Genomic DNA, 25809 nt, shown 5'->3' with positions numbered 1-25809 from the left:
CTCACTGCACGCGGGCTTTTTTTTCCATTGCATGTGAATAATGTTTGTTTAAATGTCACCCAAATCGCGGCTACTGTAAATGCTGCTTACATGGTTGGTAAAGAGGATATTTTCAACCTGTGAGTTGTATAAGTACAGCATCATCTCTCTTTAATTACTTTCTGTAGCTTAAAGGGGTTGTCCCGCGGCAGCAAGTGGGTCTATACACTTCTGTATGGCCATATTAATGCACTTTGTAATGTACATTGTGCATTAATTATGAGCCATACAGAAGTTATAAAAAGTTTTATACTTACCTGCTCCGTTGCTAGCGTCCTCGTCTCCATGGAGCCGACTAATTTTCGGCCTCCGATGGCCAAATTAGCCGCGCTTGCGCAGTCCGGGTCTTCTGCTGTCTTCTATGGGGCCGCTCGTGCAGAATGCCGGCTCCGTGTAGCTCCGCCCCGTCACGTGCCGATTCCAGCCAATCAGGAGGCTGGAATCGGCAATGGACCGCACAGAAGCCCTGCGGTCCACGGAGACAGAGGATCCCGGCGGCCATCTTCAGCAGGTGAGTATGAAGACGCCGGACCGCCGGGATTCAGGTAAGCGCTCTCCTGTTTGTTTTTTTAACCCCTGCATCGGGGTTGTCTCGCGCCGAACGGGGGGGGGGGGGGGGGGTTAAAAAAAAAAAAAAAAAACCCGTTTCGGCGCGGGACAACCCCTTTAAACTAAAGGTTCAGATTTATTTGGATATATAAATGATCAAATATTTAGGAAAATTACTTATTGTACGTAACTCTCAAAACTACATATTAATAAAAGGATTATCTGGTTCCAATAATTAAGTTTATGCAATATACAGTACTTAAATATAATTACTGCTCTATTATAATCCCCAGTGTAACAGCACTGTCATCACATGGGAGATCTAACTGTGAGAGCCAATGGATAAACAAATTCTATGGCTAGACTCCACAGTAACACACCATCACCCACAGGTGGCAGTAAGATTAGGAGATTATAATGACTGCACTGCAACCTCAATGTTTTGCTATGGAAAGATGATCGCAAGTAATAAAATGGGGCTAGCACAAGAATTCCAACATGGCTGGATTTTTGCAATGATTTCAAAATTGTTAATATCTTTTTTTTCCCATAGAAAAATATTGAAGTCATGTATTGGTCGCAGTATTCTTGGAATGTTTCCCAAACCTGCAGGTACTGCAGTATTGCTACTTAGCTCTAGAGTTACTGCACAATATTACATCTCAGTTAGGGTGCCTACCCACTAGCGATATTTTTTCTAGCGATGCAAGAGCGTTGAATTCATAAATGGCTGAGCGCTGTGTGTGATTAGCTGAGCGCTGTGACCAATCACAGGCAGTGCTCAGCTGTGACTCAATGGCTGAGCGCTTCCTGTGATTGGCTAAATACTCAGCCAGTGAGACCAGCGCTTTCTGGGGGTGGGGATTTTTCAATCCCCGGCCTCCGGAAAACACAGAAGAAGACTGCCATGCTGGAGAGAAGAGCCGGACGACTCTTCTAGGTGAGTACAATTTTTTAAAAACTTTTTTTTTACAGCTAGGGATGATTTTTCAGGGAAGGGCTTATATTTCAAGCCCTTCCCTGAAATAATTGCTGCGGGAGTTGCCTGCAACCCACTGCTATCAATGGGGCCGCAGCAGCGCCAACGCCATGGAAAGCAATAGGATAGCATCACAGACTTCTGCCACAGCTGTGACAGAAACCCTCTGCTATAGCTGTGGTAGACATCTGCAATGTACTCCCTATGTTTCCAGTGGGGCTGGCGCTGAGTGATATCGCAGATTTTTTCTCTGCGCCGCGAGGCTTGAGAGTAAAAATCGCAAATGAGTATGAAACCATTGAAAATCATTGGTTTCATAATCATCACTCTCGCATCGCAAGAAAAAATTTCGCTAGCGGGTAGGCACCCTCATTGTCAACTTTACTATGGTCCTGTAATAAATACTTGTGCTGATTATTAGCTGCTGTTATATAATAGGTACCTTTTAAAAGTTCTGGCCTATAGCCTAGGTTAAAGACTGAATAGTCTGCATCTGATCATGTGTATTTGTCATGGGAGAGGTCTACATGATTGCAGCTATCCAAGGGTTATATTTTTGTAACCATCCAAAAATAGTTTCCGTGAGAAATCTGTTTCCAAGCAGAAGCATAAGATTCTTTTCAACAATTTCTTCTACACTGGTAATATTATGCATGTAGCTTCTTGTACCGCTGCTTCCGCACAAGGAGATTTTAGTTATTTAAAGAAAACATTGTATAAGAATAGTGATGTATGCAGATACAAATCTTTATAAACCTTAACATATCGGAGTTTGCATCTAGAGACTGCTAACTATAAAGCTTGTGGAATTCACTGCTATTTTCCATATAAGCCTTTACTAAGACAACTGGCATCTATCCAGTCTAAATGGATTCCAAAATAGGACTCACAAGAAGCCGAAAAGATAAACGTTTCAAGTAAAATCTGGAAACAAAGTACGAGAGGAGTTTTCCTTACTTAACTTTGGTATATAAAATGTACTACAGATTCATATACTTTATAAACACATTAGGAAGAAAGCTACCAAAGGGAGAAGACAAAATTCTTTCACTATTTCTGGAAACATAAATCTGCTGATTTATAAATGACATTGAATGAACTTTTAATTATGAAAGGAAATTTGATGGCTCTTTTTATGGACTTTCACAGACTTTTTCAATGGTGCTATTGCTATGGATTTTACAGAATATTATATTACAGGGCCAATAGGAGGGCATTTTTTAATAGTGATGATTAGGCAAAATATGAAATCACTTAGTAACATAGTAAGTAAGGCTGAAAAGAAACACCGGCCCATCCAGTTCAGCCTATTATCCTATATTGTTGATCCAGAGGAAGACAAAATAAACCCTATAAGGTGGAGACTCTGATGGGGTCATGAAATATGCAGAGCTGAAGTTGGCATATGTAACATTGAAGTAGTTCGATCGTCTCTCGGCAAAGACTAGAAATATTGATTCAACAACTCATGACATTCAGGACTGTGACGGTAACATCTAGAGGAAAGAAGGTTTCATCACAGAAGGGGGTTCTTTACTGTAAGAGCAATGAGACTGTGGAACTCTCTGCCTGAGGACGTGGTGATGGCAAAATCGATGGAGGAGTTTAAGAGGGGACTAGATGCCTTTCTAGGGCGCTATGATATTACAGGATATAAACATTAAATACCAGCAGGGTTGTACCTGTTGGTGTCAGGTAGGAACTTTTAACCGTTGATCCAGGGATTACTCGGACTACCATTATTGAGTCAGGAAGGAATTTTTCCCCCCAAATTAGGTCAAATTGGCTTCTGCCTCGTTGTTTTTTTTGCCTTCCTCTGGATCAACAAGGAGGGGTGTAAATAGGCTGAACTAGACTGACATTGTTTTCCTTCAGCCTAACATACTATGTTACTACTATGTATGTTACTATGTTCTAAAAATCCTACAAAGCTTTTCAAAGATTAGACTATTATGCTTTGTCACTATATGAAAAGCACCTACTTGAAAGACATCTGTAAAGATGGAGGATGGACTCTAATGTATTTTTGGGGGGATGGGAAACACCTGTAACAAGAATGTGAATCCTATAGCAGTCACTACTAATTAACACTGGCTGACCCAGGGATGTGGAGTCTATCGAGCTTCCAATATTCACCAAGGACTCTCACAAGGAGAGATTAACTTCGCTGCATGACACCTGCAGGTTGAAGTCCTCTAGCCAGTCTAGCAGAGATAGCTAGCTGGCAGAGATATACCAAGATAAGATTAAGAAGATCCAAGGAATAATCATTCAAGCAAAAGGGGTAACGCGCAATTAAGCAAAGGCCAACATGATTTAGGGCTCATGTCCACGGGCAAAATGTGATTTAAAATCCGCAGCGGATCTCCCGCGCGCGGATCCGCACCCCATAGGGATGCATTGACCACCCGCGGGTAGATAAATACCCGCGGATCGTCAATAAAAGGCATTTAAAAAAAAATGGAGCATGAAAAAATCTGGACCATGCTCCATTTTCGTGCGGGTCTCCCGCGGGGTCGGCTCCCGCGGGCTTCTATTGAAGCCTATGGAAGCCGTCCGGATCCGCGGGAGACCTAAAATAGGAATTTAAAGCATTTACTCACCGCAGCGGACCGCGAAGCTCTTCTCTTCCTCACGGCCGCATCTCCCTTGCTTCGGCTCGGCGGATGTGCCCGGCGCATGCGCGCGGCACGTCGACGACGTGCCGGCGACGTGCCGCCGGCGTCAGGAATTCATCCGCCGGCCGAAAATGAAGATCCGGCCGTGAGGAAGAGCAAAGCTTCGCCGCCCGCTACGGACAGGTAAATGCTTTTAAATTGCTATTTTCAGCGCTCATGTCCGCGGGGCAGGAGGGACCCGCTGCAGATTCTACATGGAGAATCTGCAGCGGATCTGATTTTCCCCGTGGACATGAGGCCTTAAGGTCAGGGGCACAAGAAAATCAGAATGGTCAAAGAATATGGATCAGCAGAAAAAAATGAAGACAAAGCAAGGCAATAAGACCTAGGGCACAGGAATCAGCAGCAGCAGGAATGAACTTGCTATTCTGGCAATGAGATAAGAACTGACACTGCTTTACATAAGAAGATGAGTGAGGAGTGATAGGAACAGGGAGAGAAGTCAGCAGTTGCTGCTACACAGAAGTGCAGATATACATTATAGGGGCTCCCCATAACTTAAAATTGCTTCTCAAGCACTCTGTCCTTCACGATTGCTGCTGACCAGAACATGTGACTGCTGCAGCCAATCACTGGCCATAGAAAGTCACTGTTGTGGCCAAAGATTGGCTGCAGCTGTCACGTGTCCAGGTCAGCAGCAATCGGGAAGGACAGAGTGGATGTGAAGCAATTTTACTTCTTGGGAAAATGCCTATAAGGAATAGTGTGAGCGGGACACTTACAGAGAAAGCATTATCAATGGATAGCAAAAACTGGTATTGTGAAGGGCCTTTAAATGGTCTGATAATCGGGCAAGACCATATAAAATTGCAACCGATCAACTTGTTTGTTGTCTGATTGTTTCATTTATGCAAGCTTAACAATGTTTGGTGGTCAGCCATATATCTTCCCTTGTAAACAGGAAGATGCACAACTAACAAATGACAGCTCTATGTGGAGGAACAATCATATTACTGAACATTTGTCCCCTAATAGAGTCTGAATTGGTCCGTTTAAAGCACTGGTAGAAGAGTGCTGATCAATAGATAGAAGAGTGCAAATTTCTTTATGTAAAACCACTGCAAACCAATAAAAAATCTGAAAGCATTAAAGGGGTTTTGTCATTAAAAAAAATTCTATGCTCACCTATTCCTCCCTAGGCAGACTCCTTGCCACATCTTCTCCTTGCTGATCTTCTCCAGTCCCCCAGGTCACCTCACAGGAAGCTGGCGGGATCTTCTTCTTCTGTTGTGGAACCTGCATTCCTCGCATTCTTCTTCCTGCAGGTCAATGAAGGTCACGTCCCTGTGACATAGCGTTCACTTGCTAGGAAGGAATGCTGATCTATTGCAGAGACAGCACACATGAGCAGTCTCTGCAGTAGCTCGGCACTCCCTGGTAGGCTGTGAACTAGTGACATAACGTACATTGCCAGAGAGGAAGGAGACTGCCTGTGAATTACGTAATGTCACAGAAAGCAGAAGAATCAGCCTGCTGGAGGTGAGGTGACCCCCCAGGACTGCAGGAGATAGGAGAAAATTGGCGGGGAGAAAATGAGGTAAGTAGGTTGACAGGGGAGGAATAGGTGAGTATAGAATTTTACTTTTTTTAATGACAGAACCCCTTTAATTTGCATGTACTGGAACCTTCAAATGTATTAGGCAAAAAATAACTAACAAGTATCATGTACAATTTGCATAATGTACACTGAATGGCCACTTTATTACGGAGTCCTGCCCTTTCCTGATTGGAGTTGCCATGTATAGAACACACATGACCCCAGAGTGCAGTATAAGATCAAATGAGCATGTTTTCCGTGGATCAGTTTCAGTGTAAATCCACATTAGAAGGCAAAAATTTAGCAATCTGAGTGACTTCAAACGAAACATGGTCATCGTTACTAGGCTAGCTGGGGCCAGAATTTCAAAAACTGCCAACTTTGTGGGATTTTCTTGTACAACAGTTTCGAACGTATATCGGGAATGGTGTAATTGAAGAAAAACATCTAGTATAAGGGATCTTAACTAAAGATGAGCGAGTATACTCGGTAAAGGCAATTGCTCGAGCGAGCATTGCCTTTATCGAGTACCTGCCCGCTCGAGATGAAACGTTCGGGTGCCGGCGGCGGGCACGGAGCTGCAGGGGAGAGTGGAGCAGAATGGAGGGGAGATCTCTCCCTCCCTCTCTCCCCCCCCCCCCCCCGCTCCCTCCTGCTGACAGCCGCTACTCACTGCTCCCCCGCGCCGGCACCCGAACGTTTTATCTTGAGCGGGCAGGTACTCGGTAAAGGCAATGCTCACTCGAGCAATTGCCTTTACCGAGTATACTCACTCATCTCTAATCTTAACCCCTTAAGGACGCGGCCCTTTCTTTTCCTTTTTCAGTTTTCCCTCCCCCTTTAAAAAAAATCATAACTCTTTTATTTATCCATCGACGTAGATGTCTGAGGCCTTGCTTTTTGTGGGCGAGTTGTATTTTATTAAAATGATACTATTTAATGTACCATATAATGTACTGAAAAGTTAAAAAAAAAATGTAAGTGGAGTCAGTACAATTCCTACAATACCAAATTTATAGTTTTTTTTTTGCTGTACTACTTTTATTTTTTGCCAAAGATATTTCATTTTTTTAAATTATTTTCTGCCGCCATATTCTCACCGCCATAACTTTTTACATTTTCTGTCGATATATAGTGGTGTGGGGTTAATTTTTTGCTGGATGTCCTATAGTTTCTAATGGTATAATTTTAGAGTACATACAAATTTTTGATCTTTTTTATTACATTTTTTTTGGAGACGAGGTGACCAAAAAAACTGAATTCTGGCATTATTTTTTTTTTCTGACGCCATTTACCATGCAGGGTAAATAATGGGCTACTTTGATAGGTCTAACTTTTATGGACGCAGTGATACCAAATACACTTTTGGGTTTTATTATTTTGATTATTTTATTCTAAATATGGCAAAAGGGGGGGTTCTTTAAACTTTTATTATCTTTTATTTTTTTATTATCAATAATAAAACTTTTTTAAACTAATTTTTCCATTTTTTTTAATCCCCATGGGAGACAACAACTTGCGATAGTTTGATCGCTCCTGCAGTATCATGTAATGCCATAGCATTACATTATAAGGCAATTGGACTGGCAATCAAGCGACGCAACACACATAGCTTGATAGGCAATCTGCAGTAGCATTGCGGGGGAAAGTGTGGAACCCCCGGACATCGATCAGGGCATTGAGAAGGCTGATGTCAGAATTGACAGCAGCATTAAAGGGTTAACAGCTCCAATGAGCGGATCTGCTTATCAGAGCTATTACAACCAGGTATCGGGTGTAAGAAACACCCAGCACCTGCAGTGTATAGAGCAGGATCGACACCCCGATACCCCTCCATTCAAACACCTAACTTCCAGGACGTAAATGTACGTCCTGTAGTGCTAAAGCGTTAAAGACAACTTATCAAAGGGGGTCAGAGGAGGATGGTAAGAATAATTCTGAGCATGCCAAATTTGCAGCAACTGCAAGTAACTATCCTGCAAGAAACTACTCAGTCCACATGGCCCTAAATACATGCACAGTTATTTCAACATCTAGTGGAATACATGCCCCAAAGAATTGTGGTTCTGAAGGCCAAAGGTGGTTCAATGGGCTACTAGATGTGTGTCTCTAATTAAGTGTACACTCAGTATATACTCTATACAACATTTTCACTTTAACACAACATTGTCAAAAGCATCTCAAAAGGCAACTAAGTGTTAAATATCACAACATAGTTTTCTCTAGTGTTATACTTACCCAGAGTTTTTTGGTTGTGGGTCATAAATGCTTTGATGCCGTCAATATCTGCAAATTGGTGGATTGTGTACCCCAGTTTTGTTAGGACACGCTTGTACAGGTGAGATTCTTTAATCCCAACTGTCTGATAAAAAAGCAATAGGACCCTTTCCTTGGGCTTAGAAAGTGATTTCTTCTTAAATCTGTCTTCATACTAATAAAGTAAAAATATGCACATATTATACATTTATAATAAAAATCCTATATAATGACTTAATTATGCTGTACATGACCACACCACTACCCTAGTATACCCTCAATGTATACATGCATACTGAGGACAATCAAATCAAACTACTAATGACCGCTTGTCAGTTAGTATGTGAGTGCTTCTCATGCTCCACCCCTGGTGACATAAGTGCTCCGCCCCTTGGTGACATCATCAAAGGTCCTACAACATATATAAAACACAGAGCCTGACCAACAGAAGAACAACACAGTTAGGCCGCCTGCAGACGGCCGGGTCGGATCCCGGTGCGAGAATTCTCGCAGCGGGACCCAACCCACGCCCCTGCAGGGACCAGTGCAGCTCTCACCTGCTGGTCTTTGTTGCCCATAACAACCAATCACAGCTTAGCTTTCATTTCTTATACTGCTGAGGTAAAATGAAAGCTGTGCTGTGATTGGTTGCTATGGGCAACAAAGAGATTTTCTTTTATGGGGTTGAAATGTTGCAGAACTTCCGCAGCAGAAATTTCCGTGGCAATTTCCAAAGCATTTCCTCCCCATGTGAACATCCCACTAAACAGCTAGACGTACCTCTAGACATAAGAGTGTGGTGCCACGCTACTTTTCTGTGGCCCACCCTGTATATTCCTTTCTGGATTCATGCAACTCTCATTCTCAGCTCTAACTACTATGCTGGTTTACATCCACTGTCGCTTACAGCATGGAGCATATGTACCTCCACCTTGCTTCATTATATATTGCCCATGCCACATCCAGACTATATGTTGATTCAGTATATTTATTATGAATGACCATTGCTAAATGCGAGGCTGATAACATCAGACAAAAAACATTCCCTAGCACTGCCTGCTTTAAAGATAAGCTCTACTCATCTTGTACTTGTCAGAACTTGTAACTCTAGATTCAATATCCCCATATAGGGAGGACAGCTTTGGACAATCCCATTACATTAGAAGCTTCCAGAAAATAAGATGGGCAACACTTCACAGATTACACCTGATCCCTTGGAATCTCAGAAGGAGTCCAGCATTAAAGGGGTTGTCCCGCGAAAGCAAGTGGGGTTATACACTTCTGTATGGCCATATTAATGCACTTTGTAATGTACATCGTGCATTAATTATGAGCCATACAGAAGTTATTCACTTACCTGTTCCGTTGCTAGCGTCCCCGTCTCCATGGTGCCGTCTAATTTCAGCGTCTAATCGCCCGATTAGACGCGCTTGCGCAGTCCGGTCTTCTCCCTTCCGAATGGGGCCGCTCGTGCCGGAGAGCTGCTCCTTGTAGCTCCGCCCCGTCACGTGTGCCGATTCCAGCCAATCAGGAGGCTGGAATTGGCAATGGAGCGCACAGAGCCCACGGTGCACCATGGGAGAAGACCCGCGGTGCATCGTGGGTGAAGATCCCGGCGGCCATCTTACTAAGGTAAGTAAGAAGTCACGGGAGCGCTGGGATTCGGGTAAGTACTGGAGGTTTTTTTTTTTTTACCCCTGCATCGGGTTTGTCTCGCGCCGAACGGGGGGGCTATTGAAAAAAAAAAACGTTTCGGCGCGGGACAACCCCTTTAAGTTCTCTATTTCCCAACATCAATAGGGGTAGCTTTACACAAGACGACCATCACTCCCATGCTTCCACGCAAGACAAGAGTTCTTTCAGGCCGCCCGCTTCCATCTACTGTGAACAGGCAGTCATTCAAAGATGTACTACAAATGGTAGTGTAAGGCCTCATGTCCACGGTGAATGAAGTCAAGGAAAGTCAATGAACTTTCATTCAGTCAATGAAATGAAATGAAAGTTCATTGACTTTCCTTGACTTCATTCACCGCATATCATGCAAGTGTAATACGCAGTGAAAAAACGCCCGTGGACATGAGCCCTTACACTACCATTTGTATTCCTGCCATTACACAAGGCAATGTTTTCTTGAGACTACCCAACCCTAGACGTGCTCTTTAAATAAGGCTACGGTGAAATCTCAGATTGCAGATCTTCACATCATATAATGTAAAAATAACTTCGGACTTATTAACCTAATGTGCAGATATAACTCCTGCAGCAACATACTGTTAACTTCTTTCTGTTGCCATGAGAGCACTTTTCATTCTCTTGGAAGAGTTGAATCCATAGTGACATAACATTTATACAAATGAATGTACGCCGTTAGCAGACCACGAAGCTTCCTGCCTTCTCTCCACAGTCCTTACTGCACATCAATCAACAGAAATCTAACCATTTCATCTAAATACTGTTTCTATCTGGAAAAAACAAGTATCGGAATGATACTTCAACTAACTACTTTTATAACATTTATCTTTCTAGATAACTTAATATACTGTATATATAGCCGGGGAAAGAAGAGAAAGGGACATGATTGAGACCTTTAACCCCTTAGTGACCGCCAATATGCCCTTTTACAGCGGTCACTAATGGACTTTAAAGCTGCACATACATCTTTTTTAGGGCAGTGGCTTGGCTGACTACTGATAGTCAGGCTCCTGCTGTAATTGCCAGGAACCGAGAAACCTTAGATCCTGGCAGTTTAACCCCTTACATGCCACAATAAATAGCAATTGCAATCACAAGGTACTTGACAAAGGCCTCTGTGTCTGAGATGTAGCTCAGCCTATTAGATCAGGCCTATGGCAGAGTCGAATAGGCTCATGTTATTGGCATTGTGGAATGCACTACATTGATACTTTCCTAGTGATCGAACAATCACATCTTTAAGTCCTCTAGAGCAGGGGTCCTCAACTCCAGTCCTCAGGGACCACCAACAGGTCATGTTTTCAGGATATCCTATGGTAAGAACACCTGTGGCAATGTCTGAGACACTGATGATAATTACATCACCTGTGCAATACTTAGGAAATCCTGAAAACATGACCTGTTGGCGGTCCCTGAGGACTGGAGTTGGGGAACCCTGCTCTAGAGGGACTAAAAAGTAGTGTCAAAAAAGTTCAATAAAGTTTAATTAAATAAAAAAAATTAGTTTAAAAAAAATACATTTTTCCCCACAAAAAAACACATTATACATGGACAAAATACCAACATTCTTTTTAAAAATGCAGCACACAATAGGTATTACCACATTTGTAATGACCCAAATAATACAAAAAAACACTCTCGCCCTGAGGATTAAAGCTGTGGGAGCTGTGGAGGTAGCCGAGAACATGGAGCTGTCATGGGGGGGCTGGGATATGCAACCCCCAGTCATGCGATCACTGTTATCCAATGGATAACGCCAATCCTATGAAAGTAAACCGAAAGTGAAATAAAGTTAAAGTTTCAGCACTCCTCACAGATCAGATCCACGTTCATCCTCCGGATGTCCCGCCGTGCTCTGGTCCTTCCAGGACCTGACGCCGTCTTCTGCGCAGGCGTACCAGATGTAAATGTGGGGCGCATGCGCAGAAGGCTTGGTGGCCCAGGAGGTTTAGAATCTCCTTGCTCCCGGATAGCTGTATGTGGTTCCTGGTCACATGATCGCCGTTATCCAATGATGATCATGTAAAGTTAAAACAAAAATGTAAAAAAAGAGAAAAAAAGTTTAAAAAGTTTAAGTTTTATCTTCCCTCACAGATCATATCCATGAGGGGAGATGAAATTACATACCTAAGACCACTTGATTTATCTGCAGACCTAACCCCAGCTTCTGTGCACACACCTCTTGTCAAAATGGTGGACGCATGTGCAAAAGCCGCTGATTCCCAGCGTAATTTAAAATCTCTCTGCTCCTGGCTACCAAACATAGCAGAGAGCCTGGAGATTTCACAGGGGGCCGCGGTACATGATCCCTGGTCATGTGATCGCTGTTATCCAATGGATAACGGCAATCATGTAAAAGTAAAAAAAGGTTAAAATTTTACCTCCCATCATAAGCTAGCCTGCCTAGAGGCCCGGTAAATTTAAAATCTCCTTGCTTCTGGCTTCTAAAAGTAACCGAGACCCTGGAGCAGTGACCGAGGACTGCGGTGGATAATGGCAACCACGTAAAAGTTAAAAAAAGTTGAAGTTTAATGCTCCTTTCGGTTTGTGCCCCATTGTGCATATGGACATAAGATTAGGGCCACAATGGGTATGTCTCTGAACACGGGATAAACAGGGATATCCATTTTGGGGTGAAAGTCTTAATTCATACAATGTTGCAAAAAAAACCCTGTTTTTAAAATAACACAATTGCCAAAAATATGAAAATCCTAATTTTTTTCATCTGCTTTGCTTAGATTCATTCAAAAACTGCGGGGTCAAAATACACTGTACACCCGTAGATGAAGTTGTTAACCCCTTCCCGCTCCAGGACGTACCGGTACGTCCTGGCAGCCTGGTACTTCCCGCAACAGGACGTACCAGTACGTCCTGGGGATAGCGCGGGATCACATAAGATCCAGCGCTATCCCGCAGCGGGAGCCGGCTGTCACTCACAGCCGGCGTCCCGCTGCAACAGCGGGGGAGCATCGGAGATGCGCCCCCCGCTGTTAACCCCTTCCCTGCCGCGATCTAAGTAGATCGCGGCAGGGAAAGAGTTCACAGAGGGATTGCGCTCCCTCTGTGTTTCCGGCCGGAACTCGCAATGTCATCGCGAGAGCCCGGCCTGTCGCCATGGCAACAGGACGCCAGACACTGGCGTCCTGTATTGCCTGTGCCTATAATCGCTGTATACGCGATAAGGCATGGCAGAGCAGTAGCTCTGCCATGCCTTATAACAGAGATCATAGGCACAGTGTTGTAAGTCCCTCAGAGGGACTCAAATAGTATAAAAAAAAGAAAAGAAAAGTGTAAAAAAAAGAAAAATGTTAAAAAAATGTTAAAAAAACCATTTTTTATGCTTTTTCTAATATTAGCATAAAAAAAGGGAAAAAAAATTAAAACCCCACATATTTGGTATTGACGCGTCCGTAACGACGTGTACAAAAAGTTGAACACACTTTTTATTTTGTACGATAAAAAGCGTAAAAAACAACGCTAAAAAACAGAGGCAAAATGCTAATTTTTAGCATTTTGCCTCCCAAAAAATGCAATAAAAGTGATCAAAAAAGCCGTACATTCCCCAAAATGGTACCAATAAAAACTACAGCTCGTCTCGCAAAAAATAAGCCCTCATAGAGCTCCGTACATAGAAAAATTAAAAAGTTACAGGACTTTGAATGCAGCTATAGAGGAAAAAAAAGATTTAAAAAAAAAAGGGGGTTTTATTGCAAAAAAGTGTAAAAACCTAAAAAAAAATATAACAATTTTGGTATCGTTGTTACCGTACCGACCCGCAGATAAAATTTAGTGTGTCATTTATGCTGCATGATTAACGCTGTAAAAAAAAGAAAAAGAAATCTATGGCAGAATTGATGCGTTTTCTCTCCCTGTTATCATAAAAAAAAAATAAAAAAATTTTAAAATATTTTCTATGTACCCAAAAGTGGCACCGATAAAAACTACAGCTCGCCACGCAAAAAACAAGCCCTTATACGGCCGCGTCCACGGAAAAATAAAAAAGTTATGGCTTTTGAAAAATGGAGATGGAAAAATACCAAAAAATCGCTTGGTCCTCAACGCCAAAATAGGCCATGTCATTAAGGGGTTAAGGAGTCTAATTTTAAAATGGGGTCATTTGTGGGGGTTCTCCATTGTTTTGGCTGCTCAAGGGCGCTACAAGTGGGCAATGGGGCCTAAAACACCTTCAAGTAAAATTTCTGTTCTGAAAGCCACCGGCTGATCTTTTCGGTTTGGGCCCTGTTGTGCATCCAGACACAAGATTACGGCCACAATGGATAGGTTTGTGAACACAGGACAAACAGGAGTAACCATTTTTGGGTGTAAATCCTCATTTTCATGCGCACTATAGAAAAAAATGGCTTTTAAATGACATATTTGCAAAAATATGAAAGTTTATTTTTTCTCCTCTAAATGGCATTAACTCCTGAAAAGAAATTGTGAGGTCAAAATACTCTCTGTGACATCACTCTGTGAATACATTCAAATGTGTATTTTTTTAAATGGGGTCATTTGTGGGGGTATCTATCATTCTGACACCTATGAGCCTTTGCAATCTTTGCTTGATTCAGGAAAACAAAATGTTCCTCAAAATGTTAACTCAGATAATAAAAATGTAAGAATGAGCTAGGCACATTTCTGTACACAGAGAATTCAAAGATGTAAAGATTATGACTAGAGATGAGCGAACACCAAAATGTTCGGGTGTTCGTTATTCGGAACGAACTTCCCGTGATGCTCGAGGGTTCGTTTCGAACAACGAACCCCATTGAAGTCAATGGGCGACCAGAACATTTTTGTATTTCGCCGATGCTCGCTAAGGTTTTCATGTGTGAAAATCTGGGCAATTCAAGAAAGTGATGGGAATGACACAGTGACGGATAGGGCAGGCGAGGGGCTACATGTTGGGCTGCATCTCAAGTTCACAGGTCCCACTATTAAGCCACAATACCGGCAAGAGTGGGCCCCCCCCCCTCCCAACAACTTTTACTTCTGAAAAGCCCTCATTAGCATGGCATACCTTTGCTAAGCACCACACTACCTCCAACAAAGCACAATCACTGCCTGCATGACACTCCACTGACACTTCTCCTGGGTTACATGCTGACCAACCGCCCCCCCTCCCCCCCACAGCGCACACCAAAGTGTCCCTGGGCAGCCTTCAGCTGCCCTCATGCCACACCACGCTCATGTCTATTTAGAATTGCGTCTGCCATGACGAGGGACCGCAGGCACACACTGCAGAGGTTGGCACGGCTAGGCAGCGACCCTCTTTAAAAGTGGCGGAGCGATAGCCCACAATGCTGTACAGAAGCAATGAGAAATAGAATCCTGTGCCACCGCCATCAGGAGCTGCACACGTGGGCATAGCAATGGGGAACCTATGTGCCACACACTATTCATTCTGTCAAGGTGTCTGCATGCCCCAGTCAGACCGGGCTTTTTAATTCATAGACACAGGCAGGTACAACTCCCTATTGTGAAGTCCCTGTCGACCCACAGCATGGGTGGCTCCCTGGAACCCACCGGTGGTACACAGAAATATCCCATTGCATTGCCCAACACAGCTGAGGTAGTAATGTCGTGCTTAATGCAGGTGGGCTTCGGCCCACACTGCATGCCCCAGTCTGACTGGGGTTCTTTATAAGTGTACAGATGTAGTAAAAACTCCGTGTGCACCTACAGCATGGGTGGGTGCCAGGAAGCCACCGGCGGTACATAGAAATATCCCATTGCATTGCCCAACACAGCTGAGGTAGTAATGTTGTGCTTAACCCTTTCCAATCCAATTTGTATATGGTTTTCCTAGGGGGCTTACTCTTTTTCTGCCGTTATACAACGGCGCTATATGCTGGCTAAAGCCAGTACTGCATGAGCTGACACGTAGGATAGGCTCCGACAGCAGAGAGGCTGGCAATATACAGTAAGAGAACCCCGACGGACGTCTACCAACAACGGAGCTGTACAGCCTTAAACCCTAATGTCTTCACAGGTCACACAGTGGACTGGAAAGGGTTAATGCAGGTGGGTTTCGGCCCACACTGCATGCCCCAGTCAGACTGGGTTTCTTTATAAGTGGAAACAGATGCATTTATAATTCCCTGTGGACCCACTGCCTGGGTGGGTGCCAGGAAGCCACCGGCGGTACATAGAAATATCCCATTGCATTGCCCAACACAGCTGAGGTAGTAATGTTGTGCGTAATACAGGTGGGCTTCGGCCCACACTGCATGCCCCAGTCAGACTGGGGTTCTTTAGAAGTGTACAGATGTATTAAAAACTCCGTGTGCACCTACAGCATGGGTGGCTCCCTGGAACCCACCGGCGGTACATAAAAATATCCCATTGCATTGCCCAACACAGCTGAGGTTACGTCAGCTGTAATGCAGGTGGGCTAAAAATTAATTTGATTACACTGTAGGCGAGGGCCCACAAAAATTGCTGTATCAACAGTACTAATGTACATCCCAAAAATTGGCCATGGCCAGCCAAGAGGGCAGGTGAAACACATTAATCGCTTTGGTTAATGTGGCTTAAGTGGTAACTAGGCCTGGAGGCAGCCCAGTGTAACGAAAAATTGGTTCAAGTTAAAGTTCCAATGCTTTTAAGCGCATTGAAACTTTTAAAAATTGTTCTGAAAAATTATTTGACTGAGCCTTGTGGCCCTAAGAAAAATTGCCCGTTCAGCGTGATTACGTGAGGTTTCAGGAGAAGGAGCAGGAGGAGGAGGAGGAGGAATATTAGACACAGATTGATGAAGCAGAAATGTCCCCGTTTTGGATGGTGAGAGAGAACGTAGCTTCCATCCGCGGGTGCAGCCTACGTATTGCTTACGTATCGCTGCTGTCCGCTGGTGGAGAACAGAAGTCTGGGGAAATCCAGCCTTTGTTCATCTTGATGAGTGTTAGCCTGTCGGCACTGTCGGTTGACAAGCGGCTACGCTTATCTGTGATGATTCCCCCAGCCGCACTAAACACCCTCTCCGACAAGACGCTAGCCGCAGGACAAGCAAGCACCTCCAGGGCATACAGCGCGAGTTCAGGCCACCAGCTTCGACACCCAGTAGTTGTAGGGGGCAGAGGCGTCACCAAGGATGGTCGTGCGATCCGCTACGTACTCCCTCACCATCCTTTTACAGTGCTCCTGCCGACTCAGCCGTGACTGGGGAGCGGTGACACAGTCTTGGTGGGGAGCCATAAAGCTGGCCAGGCCCTTAAAGACTGTTGCACTGCCTGGGATGTACATGCTGCTCGATCTACGCACATCCCCTGCTACCTTGCCCTCGGTACTGCGCCTTCTGCCACTAGCGCTGTCGGCTGGGAATTTTACCATCAGCTTGTCCGCAAGGGTCCTGTGGTATAGCAACACTCTCGAACCCCTTTCCTCTTCGGGAATCAGAGTGGGCAGGTTCTCCTTATACCGTGGATCGAGCAGTGTGTACACCCAGTAATCCGTCGTGGCCAGAATGCGTGCAACGCGAGGGTCACGAGAAAGGCATCCTAACATGAAGTCAGCCATGTGTGCCAGGGTACCAGTACGCAACACATGGCTGTCCTCACTAGGAAGATCACTTTCAGGATCCTCCTCCTCCTCCTCCTCCTCCTCCTCAGGCCATACACGCTGAAAGGATGACAGGCAATCAGCCGGTGTACCGTCAGCAGCGGCCCAAGCTGTCTCTTCCCCCTCCTCCTCATCCTCCTCATGCTCCTCCTCCTCCTCCTGTACGCGCTGAGAAATAGACAGGAGGGTGCCCTGACTATCCAGCGGCATACTGTCTTCCCCCGCCCCCGTTTCCGAGCGCAAAGCAGCTGCCTTTATGGTTTGCAGGGAATTTCTCAAGATGCATAGCAGAGGAATGGTGACGCTAATGATTGTAGCATCGCCGCTCACCACCTGGGTAGACTCCTCAAAATTACCAAGGACATGGCAGATGTCTGCCAACCAGGCCCACTCTTCTGAAAGGAATTGAGGAGGCTGACTCCCACTGCGCCGCCCATGTTGGAGTTGGTATTCGACGATAGCTCTCCGTTGTTCATAGAGCCTGGCCAACATGTGGAGCGTAGAGTTCCACCGTGTGGGCACGTCGCACAGCAGTCGGTGCACTGGCAGCTTAAAGTGATGTTGCAGGGTGCGCAGGGTGGCAGCGTCCGTGTGGGACTTGCGGAAATGTGCGCAGAGCCGGCGCGCCTTTACGAGCAGGTCTGACAAGCGTGGGTAGCTTTTCAGAAAGCGCTGAACCACCAAATTAAAGACGTGGGCCAGGCATGGCACGTGCGTGAGGCTGCCGAGCTGCAGAGCCGCCACCAGGTTACGGCCGTTGTCACACACGACCATGCCCGGTTGGAGGCTCAGCGGCGCAAGCCAGCGGTCGGTCTGCTGTGTCAGACCCTGCAGCAGTTCGTGGGCCGTGTGCCTCTTATCGCCTAAGCTGAGTAGTTTCAGCACGGCCTGCTGACGCTTGCCCACCGCTGTGCTGCCACACCGCGCGACACCGACTGCTGGCGACATGCTGCTGCTAACACATCTTGATTGCGAGACAGAGGAGGAGGAGGAGGAGGAGGAGGGTGCTTTAGTGGAGGAAGCATACACCTCCGCAGATACCAGCACCGAGCTGGGGCCCGCAATTCTGGGGGTGGGTAGGACGTGAGCGGTCCCAGGCTCTGACTCGGTCCCAGCCTCCACTAAATTCACCCAATGTGCCGTCAGGGAGATGTAGTGGCCCTGCCCGCCTGTGCTTGTCCACGTGTCCGTAGTTAAGTGGACCGTGGCAGTAACCGCGTTGGTGAGGGCGCGTACAATGTTGCGGGAGACGTGGTCGTGCAGGGCTGGGACGGCACATCGGGAAAAGTAGTGGCGACTGGGAACTGAGTAGCGCGGGGCCGCCGCCTCCATGATACTTTTGAAGGACTCCATTTCCACAACCCTATACGGCAGCATCTCAAGGCTGATGAATTTTGCGATGCGGACGGTTAACGTTTGAGCGTGCTTGTGCGTGGCGGCGTACTTGCGCTTGCGCTCGAACACTTGCGCAAGCGACGGCTGGACGGTGCGCTGAACTACACTGCTGGATGGGGCCGAGGACAGCGGAGATGAGGGTGTGGGTGCAGGCCATGAGGCGGTAGTGCCTGTGTCCTGAGAGGGGGGTTGCATCTCAGTGGCAGGTTGGGGCACAGGGGGAGAGGCAGGGGTGCAAACCGGAGGCGCTGAACGGCCTTCGTCCCACCTTGTGGGGTGCTTGGCCATCATATGCCTGCGCATGGTGGTGGTGGTGAGGCTGTTGGTGTTGGCTCCCCGGCTGAGCTTTGCGCAACAAAGGTTGCACACCACTGTTCGTCGGTCGTCAGGCGTCTCGTTGAAAAACTGCCAGACCTTAGAGCACCTCGGCCTCTGCAGGGTGGCATGGCGCGAGGGGGCGCTTTGGGAAACACTTGGTGGATTATTCGGTCTGGCCCTGCCTCTACCCCTGGCCCTGGCCACCGCACTGCCTCTTGCAACCTGCCCTGCTGATGCCCTTGACTCCCCCTCTGAAGACCTGTCCTCCTGAGTAAGCGTTGCACACCAGGTGGGGTCAGTCACCTCATCGTCCTGCTGCTCTTCCTCCGAATCCTCTGTGCGCTGCTCCCTCGGACTTACTGCCCTTACTACTACCTCACTGCAAGACAACTGTGTCTGATCGTCATCGTCCTCCTCACCCACAGAAAGTTGTTGAGACAGTTGGCGGAAGTCCCCAGCCTCATCCCCCGGACCCCGGGAACTTTCGAATGGTTGGGCATCAGTGACTATAAACTCCTCTGGTGGGAGAGGAACCGCTGCTGCCCAATCTGAGCAGGGGCCCGAGAACAGTTCCTGGGAGTGTTCCCGCTCCTGAGCAGGTGTCATTGTAGTGGAGTGAGGAGGCTGGGAGGAAGGAGGAGCAGCAGACAGAGGATTCGGATTTGCAGCAGTGGACGGCGCAGAACTGCGTGTTGACGATAGGTTGCTCGAAGCACTTTCTGCCATCCAGGACAGGACCTGCTCACACTGCTCATTTTCTAATAACCGTCTCCCGCGTGGACCCATTAATTGGGCGATGAATGTGGGGACGCCAGAAACGTGCCTCTCTCCTAATCGCGCAGCAGTCGGCTGCGACACACCGGGATCAGGAGCTCGGCCTGTGCCCACACCCTGACTTGTCCCTCCGCGTCCTCGGCCGCGTCCACGTCCTCTAGGCCTACCCCTACCCCTCAGCATGCTGTATTACCAGTGATTTGATTTCACAGGCAGGAAATAAATTGGCGCAAGACTGCAGGCCAAATATAATTTTTGCCCTTTTTGGAAAACGAAAGGCCCCACTGCCTCTAGTGAATGAATAATCTCAGTTTAATAACTGTGCTGTGTCCCTGCTAATGTGTCACAGAACGTGAGGGTAGCAGAGTTATTATAACTCTGGCAGAGCAGGTATTTTTTTTCCCAATTAAGGAAAGCAAATGGCGAAGCCAGCAGTAAAGCGTAGCTGGGTGCGTATGATTTAGCAATGTATTTCACGCAGCTCACACGTGTCCACAGGCGTTAGGACGGACAGAGGCTGGACAAATAGATTTGTTTTCAGTTTTTTCCCACCAAAAGGCAGCACTGCGTATATTCAATGAACATGAGAAGTTTAATAACTGTGCTGTGTCCCTGCTTATGTGTCACAGAACGTGAGGGTAGCAGAGTTATTATAACTCTGGCAGAGCAGGTATTTTTTTTCCCAATTAAGGAAAGCAAATGGCGAAGCCAGCAGTAAAGCGTAGCTGGGTGCGTATGATTTAGCAATGTATTTCACGCAGCTCACACGTGTCCACAGGCGTTAGGACGGACAGAGGCTGGACAAATAGATTTGTTTTCAGTTTTTTCCCACCAAAAGGCAGCACTGCGTATATTCAATGAACATGAGAAGTTTAATAACTGTGCTGTGTCCCTGCTTATGTGTCACAGAACGTGAGGGTAGCAGAGTTATTATAACTCTGGCAGAGCAGGTATTTTTTTTCCCAATTAAGGAAAGCAAATGGCGAAGCCAGCAGTAAAGCGTAGCTGGGTGCGTATGATTTAGCAATGTATTTCACGCAGCTCACACGTGTCCACAGGCGTTAGGACGGACAGAGGCTGGACAAATAGATTTGTTTTCAGTTTTTTCCCACCAAAAGGCAGCACTGCGTATATTCAATGAACATGAGAAGTTTAATAACTGTGCTGTGTCCCTGCTTATGTGTCACAGAACGTGAGGGTAGCAGAGTTATTATAACTCTGGCAGAGCAGGTATTTTTTTTCCCAATTAAGGAAAGCAAATGGCGAAGCCAGCAGTAAAGCGTAGCTGGGTGCGTATGATTTAGCAATGTTTTTCACGCAGCTCACACGTGTCCACAGGCGTTAGGACGGACAGAGGCTGGACAAATAGAATTATTTTCACTTGTTTTACAAGCAAAAGGCCGCACTGCGTATATTCTATGAATAATAACTGTGTTGTGGCCCTGCCTATACAATTCTTTCCCTGCAGTATCAATGGAGGGTGGAATGCTCTGCAGAGGCGATTTTGAGAAGCCCAAAAAAAATTCAGCACAGCTAACAGCAGCCTGAACAGAACTGCACACGGATAAATATGGCCCTAGAAAGGACCGTTGAGGTTCTTGAAGGCTACACTCACTCCTAACACTCTCCCTGCCTATGCAGCACTTCTGTCCCTAATGCCAGGTGCAACGCTCTGCAGAGCCGATTTTGAGAAAAAAAAAAATGCCACTGCTAACAGCAGCCAACACACAGCTATCAGTGGCCCTAATAAGGACCTTTGGGGGGTCTTGAAGCCTACACTAACTACCAATTCTTTCCCTACAGCAGCTCCGGTATAAACAGCACTGTCCCTCATCTAACTCACCAGGCATCTGAAGCGAGCCGCGGGAGGGGCCGACTTTTATATTAGGCGAACACCTGATCTTCCCAGCCACTCACAGCAGGGGGGTGGTATAGGGCTTGAACGTCACAGGGGGAAGTTGTAATGCCTTCCCTGTCTTTCAATTGGCCAGAAAAGCGCGCAAACGTCTCAGGGAAGTAAGTGAAAGTAACCAGAACACCGCATGGTGTTCGTTACGAATAACGAACATCCCGAACACCCTAATATTCGCACGAATATCAAGCTCGGACGAACGCGTTCGCTCATCTCTAATTATGACAATAACCAAATCTAGTAATGGAAATATGAAGTCATATTTATTGTAGAAGAAATGCATGATACGTTATCTAAAAGTTGTGTCATCATTACTGCCTGCTCGTGTATGTTTTCCACGAAAATGTTAATAAAAGAGTTTATTTTAAAAAAAAGTTAATAATCAATGTTAAATTTGTACGTGTCTTAAATGGTTAAAAAAAACTAACGTTTTTCCAATGTGCATCTAGAATAAAGTTAAAAGATGGAAATATATATCTCATCAAAGATTTGTACACTATGTTTGCACATGTTTGACATATTGCAGTTGAAAATGTTAAAAAATGATTTTTTTTTTTAAACATTCTTCCAATTTTAAAAAACAAAAGGTTATAAGGAGGCGCCTTGATGCTTTTGATATAACATGTTATATTCTATTAACATGAGGAAAAAATGAGTATTTAACTCACCTGGTGTCAGCCGAGGACACCTTACAACGAGGCACCTCGCTGACACCGCAATCCAAGTTCGCTTATAAGAAAGTCTTTTATTCCATCCAACCTTCGTCAGAGAGCAGCGGGGCAATCCAAATAAGCTGCACCGGGTAACCGGGGCTTAGTTCAAATAGACCACGAGAAAGAAAAAACGACTGTCCGCGCTCCTAGGGATATCAGACTGATATCCCTAGGAGCGCGGACAGTCGTTTTTTCTTTCTCGTGGTCTATTCTTCCAATTTTGGCGCTTTTAATAAATATACACAAATTCTATCGGTCTAGTTTTACCACCTAAATGAAGTACAATATGTGGTGAAAAAACAATGTCAGAATCCCTTGGATATGCAAAACCTTAACGGAGTTATTCTATGTTAAAGTGACACATGTCAGATTTCCAAAATTTGGCCTGGTCATTAAGGCGCAAACAGGCTTGGTCACTAAGGGGTTAAATGTTATCCATTACAATAAAGTGCAAATGTGTCGTTTCAACAAGGAAGTTGCCTTTTTCAAGCTCAGTAGCTCTTTTGCTGAAACGTTGCATTTGTACTATATTTTAAGGGACCCCATGTTGAATAAAAGCAGCTTAAAATAAGTCCTGGATCTCCGTCTATTGATGCCGCAACTTGTCTTGGTGTTGGATATTTTGGAGGTGGCACTCCATGGTATCGTGCACAGTGAGGAGTATACCTAGTGCTGTCCTTCATCTTTCTTAATGCAAGTCTCCTAATGGCAAATTTTTTAAAACAAATTGTAATATTTTTCATAAATAAAAATATCCAAGTACCCTATGTCCTTCCCCCCTAAAAAAATATTTTTCCTTACAGAATACTGATTTTTGGAAAAAAAAAGTTTCTGAAAAACTGTAAACAAAAGGTATCACTGGTACTGGTGTCTCCACCGGAACTGTGGGTGGAGACAAGGGTTTTTCCTGCTGGAGACCAAGAGAACGCCCCTAGCAGTGGATTGGCTACATTTGTGACACTGTGTTTTAGAGCATGCGGAGGTTGACACTGGCAAAACACATCGATTGACAGCAGTCTGTGAACGGGGACAGAAACAGCGTGACAGCGCCATGAGCATGGAGGGGGAGCCCCGGGGAGACAGCTGACGGAGCAAGGACCACCGGAGCATGGAGGGGGAGCCCCGGGGAGACAGCTGACAGAGCGAGGACTGCCGGAGCATGGCGGGGAAGCCCCGGGGAGACAGCTGGTGGAGCGATGAGGCAGCAGAGCATCGCATGGACAAGTCACAGCAGGCATGGGAGAGGGGACCCGGCTTCAGTGGGGACAGCAGCATGGCAGCTGGAAGGTGGTGAGCGGACATGCCACCTTGACGGGGGAACAGAGTGACAGGGTCGGCAGAACTGGAGACTGCAGTCCAGCGGGGAGCATACATGCCAGAGGGGCGTGTACTGCTGTCAGCCTGGCCCTTCCCTAATACTCTCAAGGACAAACCCTTGTCTCCACCCACAGTTCCGGTGGAGACAAGATACACCAGTACTGGTATCACTACATCTGTAATGACTCATACAACAAAACGAACATGTTATTTATCCTGTACGGCAAACACCATAATAAAACATAAAACAATCGAAGGGCTCAGTCAGACGGGCGTTTTTTCGCGCGATTTGCGCATGCGTCCGGCGATTTTATAAAACCATTGCTTTGCAATGGTATCGGACACATGAGCGCTTTTTATGTGCTCGTCCGATAAATTATAGAACAGAAATCGCAGATCGCACCTATCTGCGATCTGCGATTCCTGTTCTCTTCTCTATATGCGCTCAATGGGGCCGGCGGCAGCAGCGCCGACCCCATTGAGAACATATAGTAGACAAATCATTCTCCTCTGCCACAGCTGTAACAGCTGTGGCAGATAAGAATGATGTTTGCTCATTGAATTCAATGGAGCCAGCAATACAGCCGGCTCCATTGACGGCAATCGGCTGCCGGCGATCACACGATGAATTTTCGGGAAGGGCTTAAAAATATAAGCCCTTCCCGGAAATTCATCCAGAAATGTGTAAAAATAAAAAAAATATATATACTCACCTGGTCCCGGCAGACGGAGTTCAGCGCGGCCGCCCGCAGTTCTCCTGAACTGCTCTGTGTAGTATTCAGCAGCTGGGGATTTAAAATCCCCGCGTGCTGAATGGGCTGTCTCTGATTGGTCACAGCCCTACCAATCAGAGGCAGCTCTCACTCACACCCATTCATGAATTCATGAATGGGTGAGTGAGTGCTACCTCTGATTGGCTCAGCGCAGGGACCAATCAGAGGCAGCACTCACTCACCCATTCATGAATTCATGAATGGGTGTGAGTGAGAGCTGCCTCTGATTGGTCAGGCTGTAACCAATCAGAGGCAGCTCATTCAGCAGGCGGGGATTTTAAATCCCCGGCTGCTGAATACTACTCAGAGCAGTTCAGGGGAACTGCCGGCCGGCCGCGCTGAACTCCGTCTGCCGGGACCAGGGGAGTATATATTTTTTTTATTTTTACACATTTCTGGATGAATTTCCGGGAAGGGCTTATATTTTTAAGCCCTTCCCGTAAATTCATCGTGAGATCGCCGGCAGCCCATTGCTTTCAATGGAGCCGGCTGTATTGCCGGCTCCATTGAATTCAATGCGCTGGACAGCTCCGGCCCGTTTCTATTGAAACGCGGCTAGGAGCAGTTTTTTCGGGCGATTTTTCGGCCCCGGTCACGCGATTTGCGGATGCGCATCCGTCATGCGATCCGCAAATCGCGGGAAAAAACGCCCTTGTGACTAAGGCCTAAGAAGTGTTGTTTCTTTATTTCTTTGTGCCTTCCAAAATCTAAAGTAAAACGTGATCAGAAAGACTTATGTACCCCAAAATGGTACCAATGTAAATAACTTACCAGTGCAATATTAGTGCACCTCCAACTACTACTACCATACAAAATGATACCACTACAAAAACTGCTAAGACTGCTACTGATAATCCTATCTCTCATTTACGCTCTCAATACTACAAATCAGCATCCCAACTTTATAGCACATTGCACAAATGGGAAACGAGAGCTATAAAATAAATATTGCCTGCTGTTTATTAATGTATGATTATATATTATCTTTATCCTTAGTATAATGGTATCATATTAAGGTCATCTTATTTTATAGCTATTTCTCAACTGAGATAAATGTGAGTTGTGCTGGCAGGCAGCACCAATATTGAAGGCTAAAGTTGAGATGACTGGAATTCAAGCTCTATTTCCTGTCCTTCAACTGAGAAGATCCGGGGGTTCAGAGAATTATACTATATTTCGAGCCTGCTGTATTGAAGATACGTTTCACTATATTTTTTTACTTATCTTAGCAATTTGATAAATCACTCGTCCCAAAAAGGTGAAAATGACTGCCAATTTTGTTCCAAGGCATTAAGTCTGGGAAAAAGCCTTGGACTA

General features: G+C 45.7%; 1 protein-coding gene across 2 annotated transcripts in view; it reads right to left on the bottom strand.

The window, feature by feature from the left end:
- CPED1 (cadherin like and PC-esterase domain containing 1) overlaps positions 1-25809 on the bottom strand; it is a 247813-nt gene that overhangs the window by 208599 nt on the left and 13405 nt on the right. For both annotated transcript variants that reach the window (XM_066591833.1, XM_066591834.1), the window contains exon 2: positions 8021-8213. In XM_066591833.1, the coding sequence (XP_066447930.1) occupies positions 8021-8213 (193 nt within the window). The remainder of the gene's footprint in view (positions 1-8020; positions 8214-25809) is intronic.

The sequence above is a fragment of the Eleutherodactylus coqui genome, chromosome 2, assembly GCF_035609145.1.
Source record: "Eleutherodactylus coqui strain aEleCoq1 chromosome 2, aEleCoq1.hap1, whole genome shotgun sequence".
NCBI lineage: Eukaryota > Metazoa > Chordata > Amphibia > Anura > Eleutherodactylidae > Eleutherodactylus > Eleutherodactylus coqui.
The sequence above is the reverse complement of the archived record's forward strand: the minus strand, read 5'-3'. Positions and strand labels throughout refer to the sequence as shown.